This window comes from Littorina saxatilis, linkage group LG2 (genome assembly GCF_037325665.1).
Source record: "Littorina saxatilis isolate snail1 linkage group LG2, US_GU_Lsax_2.0, whole genome shotgun sequence".
In the NCBI taxonomy this organism is placed as follows: domain Eukaryota; kingdom Metazoa; phylum Mollusca; class Gastropoda; order Littorinimorpha; family Littorinidae; genus Littorina; species Littorina saxatilis.
This window is the reverse complement of record NC_090246.1, coordinates 94,251,045-94,256,082: the sequence shown is the minus strand read 5'-3', so window position 1 is coordinate 94,256,082 and position 5,038 is coordinate 94,251,045. Positions and strand designations below refer to the sequence as shown.

The following is a 5,038-nucleotide window of genomic DNA, read 5'->3' as shown; positions in this document are numbered from 1 at the left end:
ATGTTGGCATGCTCAGCCCCGTCCGCCTCAGTTACGGGTTTCGGCTGACCTGATTTTAGCTGTCACGACATTAAAAGATCCAGGATTTTGGTGTCTATCGTTTAAATCTCCTTCTTCTTCTTCTTCTTCTTCGTTCATGAGCTGAAACTCGCGCGTTCACGTGTTTTTTACGTGTATGATCGTTTTTACTCCGCCATTCAGGCAGCCATCCGCCGCTTTCGGGGATACATTTCAGTTTCTCGCCGACAGATAGACTAAATGTTTTGATATCGCTTGACGCAACTTGCTATCATTATTTTCCTTATTTTGTTATTAGTTCAATGTTTGTTGTTGCCTAGTTTGCTTCACCCATGCAGATTTACGGTATCTTCTGTGTCATCTCATCTGCCAAAACAACGATATTGCTTTTGCAAGCGTCGTACAATGCCAACGTAAGACAGAAACAATCAGTTTATGTCAGTAACTAAAGTTACTTATTTTCTACGATACATAACTCTCACAGATAACAGTAGTCAGAGAAATTTATCAGCTTTTGTCCGTAGACTATATAAGTAAAACAGAAACTGTGGTCAAATGCAACACGTCCTCTACAGCGGAAAAGAACGACTTCGGTTACTGTTCCGGTATTTTCAGCAGCGAAAGCAATCGGAGGCGAAACAGAAAGGGGGATAATTGCAAGCAACATGGCTACTCCCTGCGTAATGTCCCTTTTGCTGGGACTTTTGCTGACTGGGGCTTTTTCTGCTTCTTCAGGTTGGTCATGTAGTTGTTTGCTTGTCAGTTCGTTTTGATGACGTTGTTTGTTTGTTTGTCAGTTTGTTAGGTTATAGTCTGTTTGTTTGCTTGTTTGTTCGTTTGTTTGCTTGTTTATATCTTTGTTTCTTAGTTTCTTAGTTTGGTTATTTGTTTATTTGTTTGGTTGTTTGTTTGTTTGTTTGCTTATTTGTTTGGTTGGTTGTTTGATTGTTTTAAATAGTTTGTAAGTTCGTTTTGGTTGGTTGGTTGGTTGGTTGATTGGTTGATTGGTTGGTTGGTTGGTTGGTTGGTTGGTTGGTTGGTTGGTTGGTTGGTTGGTTGTTTAGTTGTTGTTTCTGTTTGTTTGGTAGTTTTTTGTTTAAGCCACCCGGCCTTCGCTGCGGGTGTTTGTTTTAAATATATTTTAGAAAGTTATCCACTTTGTGGGCACACATTAGTGTATTCGTTTGCACCAGGCCAAACATTTAAACGAGTAAATGTTCTGTTGCATGAAGTTTTGCATGATGTTTCTTCTGAAAGAGTCAGCGCGTTCATCTAGTTTCTTTGACAGTTTTCAATCCATAGTTAAAATTGGTTATGTAGCTTTGCATAAATAGTCTGTTGTCAACTCTGGTTAGGGTGATCAAGGCTAAAATTTGAAAGAAAGTATGGTTTTTATAAAATATATATAATTTTTATTTAAAATTTCTAAGCTTCTGTGTGTTCAACTAAGGAAAAGAATTTATCTTTGCACAGAAGGTGCAAATATGGGTGTTTATTTCACTCCACGGCTATACCAGAGTCATCGGTTTGATCAAACCATCAGGCATAAATAAGGGTCTCGGTGATATCTTGTTTGTTGTGTTGTTTGTTTGTTTGTTTGTTTGTTGTTTGTTTGTTTGTTTGTTTGTTTGTTTGTTTGTTTGTTTGTTTGTTTGTTTGTTTATGTGTGTGTTTGTTTGTTTGTTTGTTTTTTCCGTATTTGTTTTGTTTGTTTGTTTGTTTGTTTGTTTGTTTGTTTGCTTGTTTGTTTGTTTGTTTGTTTGTTTGTTTTACACGTTATGGTGGGGCGGTTTTTTTTTAAACAGTCTTGCTCACCCTGACCATTGACCCCTTGACTACCTGAAGAATTCATTAAAACAAAATATTCAAAACTTACAAGGTAAAACAATTACATCAAACCTGAGAAAATGGTCCCCCGAGGAGCCAATCGTCTTGCTCCAAATCAAATGGCAGTAAATTGCGTTTATTTCCCAAGTCCGAGTATTGATCTGATTCGTATTGTGAAAGTCAAGGGGTTGAACTAAATATTGTGACATTGCTACTGATGTTCAGCTAGTCTGGTTATGAACAATTGCTGTAAGTAGTTGAATGTTGTAACGGTCACTAAAGCCATCGCGAAACATAGCCTCTCTTTCAAAGGGAAATCAGAAGAACGATACATTTAGTAGATGCTGTACATGTATTAATACGAGATCTAAGTGAACCTGTTTCTACGACCATCGATAGCAATTTAGGTATTCAGTTACATTCGTTCGTTTACGTATTTATTGATTCAATGTTTTATTAATCGTAGCTGAAGGAGAGTGGGACAAGCGTGATGTCACAGCTGAAGGAGAGTGGGACAAGCGTGATGTCACAGCTGAAGGAGAGTGGGACAAGCGTGATGTCACAGCTGAAGGAGAATGGGACAAGCGTGATGTCACAGCTGAAGGAGAGTGGGACAAGCGTGATGTCACAGCTGAAGGAGAATGGGACAAGCGTGATGTCACAGCTGAAGGAGAGTGGGACAAGCGTGACGTCACAGCTGAAGGAGAATGGGACAAGCGTGACGTCGCGGTTGAAGGAGAGTGGGACAAGCGTGATGTCACAGCTGAAGGAGAGTGGGACAAGCGTGACGTCACAGATGAAGGAGAATGGGACAAGCGTGACGTCACAGCTGAAGGAGAGTGGGACAAGCGTGATGTCACAGCTGAAGGAGAGTGGAACAAGCGTGATGTCACAGCTGAAGGAGCGTGGGACAAGCGTGACGTCACAGCTGCAGGAGAATGGGATAAGAAACTCGAAACAGGAGAATGGGATAAGAAACTTGAAACAGGAGAGTGGGACGGAAAACGAGCTGCACGACAAGGAGGTGGAGGATGGAACGGGGGAGGAGGAAGAGGAGGTGGAGGAAGAGGAGGAGGCGGAAGAGGAGGAGGAGGAAGAGGAGGTTGGGGAGGAGGAGGAAGAGGAGGGGGAGGAAGAGGGGGAGGAGGAAGAGGAGGGGGAGGAAGAGGGGGAGGAGGAAGAGGAGGACGACGAAGAGGAGGATTTGGAAGATACTGAGGAGGAAGAGGTCAAAAATTCTAGAGTCGAGCAGAAGTAGACAAGTAGATGAACAGGAACACAAAAAGACTGGCCATACATCGGTCTGGCATTAGGACACAGTTCAGACCTCGTTTGCCAATTGACTTTGTTACCTTTGCTAAAGTTTACTTTTTCTTTTGTCTTCTTTTTCCTGCTCCACAACACTACAATTTCGTTCCCCATTTCTCTTATTTTGTCGAAAACAAATTTGAGTTAGCAAAATGTACACTACTGTTGAAGTCTATGAACTGCATCTAAAGCAAATAAACAACTTGCTCGAAATGCAAGTATGTGTGTGTGTGTGTGTGTGTGTGTGTGTGTGTGTGTGTGTGTGTGTGTGTGTGTGTGTGTGTGTGTGTGTGTGTGTGTGTGTGTGTGTGTGTGTGTGTGTGTGTGTGTGTGTGTGTGTGTGTGTGTCTGTCTGTCTGTCTGTCAGGCTGTCTGTCTGTCTGACTGTCGAGTGCACTGAAATCTCCCAAACACACACACGCACACACACAAACACACTCACACATACACACAACCACACACACACATACACACACGCACACACATAACCAGACACACACACACACACACACACACACACACACTCACACACACACACACACACAACCACACACATACCTAAAGTGTGGATGGTTACCTAAGAGGCGGCACTGGGTGTAGTGCCTTTCTAGTGCACTTGCACTACAACAGCACTGGGTGCAGTACTCGCTCCGGCATCGAAGAATTTTGCACTAAAAAATGCACAAAATTTGACCTATTTCGTCGCCTATAGAGGACGGAAAGAATGTCATTTTGAACATTGTTATGACATTCTTTCCGTCAAAAAAGTCAATTTAACGGTGTTAAATGAAGCGACCATCCACACAATTAGGTTGCCATCCAGAGTTTAGGTTGCCATCCACGTGTGGATGGTTGCCTTATGGTGATTTAGGCAACCAAACCTGTGGAAACGGGGGTACACACAACCACACACAACCACACACACACACACACACACACACACAACCACACACACATACACACACACACTCACACACTGAAATGCACCCGGTTTGCTTTGATCTCCCAAACACCTAAACACACACACACACACACACACACACACACACACACACACACACACACACACACACACACATATACAAACACATGGCTACTCCCTGCGTAATGTCTCTTTTGCTGGGACTTTTGCTGACTGGAGCTTTTTCCGCTTCTTCAGGTTCGTTCTGTTGTTTGTTTGTTTGTCAGATCGTTTTGATGTTGTTGTTTGGTTGTTTGTTTGTTTGTTTGTTTGTTTGTTTGCTTGTGTGTTTGTTTGTTTGTTGCTTATTTGGTTGTTCTGTTGGTTGATTGGTTGGTTGGTTGGCTGGTTGGTTGGTTGCTTGCTTGCTTGTTTGTTTGGATGTTTGTGTGTTTGTTTTCTTGTCACAGCTGAAGGAGAGTGGGACAAGCGTGACGTCACAGCTGAAGGAGAATGGGACAAGCGTGACGTCACAGCTGAAGGAGAGCGGCGGAAGGAGAGGGACAAGCGTGACGTCGCGGCTGAAGGAGAATGGGACAAGCATGACGTCACAGCTGAAGGAGAGTGGGACAAGCGTGACGTCACAGCTGAAGGAGAGTGGAACAAGAAACTAGAAAAGGGAGAGTGGGACGGAAAACGGGAAGCACGATACGGATCGAGAAATGAGAGACCAGGAGGAGGGAGAGGAGGAGATAGATACAGGGGAGGAGGAAGACACGGGGGAGGAGGAAGAGGAGGAGGAGGAAGATGGTAAAAGTTGGAAGCTGGAGTCTAGGACAAGTACAAAAGTATATGAACACTAACATAACAACCTGGCCATTGGACACAGCTCAAACCTCGTTTGCCAGTTGATTTTGTTACCTTTGCTACACTTTACTCTTTATCGTTTCTTCTTTTTCCTGCTCCACAATTTAGATTATTCTG

The 5,038-nt window shown here is 43.1% G+C and overlaps 1 protein-coding gene across 1 annotated transcript; it reads left to right on the top strand.

The window, feature by feature from the left end:
- Positions 1-589: 589 nt before the first annotated feature.
- Positions 590-4,728, top strand: LOC138960449 (microtubule-associated protein 6-like). The gene is made up of 3 exons (XM_070332360.1): positions 590-753; positions 2,312-2,947; positions 4,525-4,728. The coding sequence occupies exons 2-3, from the start codon at positions 2,336-2,338 to the stop codon at positions 4,726-4,728; spliced, it is 816 nt and encodes a 271-aa protein (XP_070188461.1). The 5' UTR covers positions 590-753; positions 2,312-2,335.
- Positions 4,729-5,038: the final 310 nt, after the last annotated feature.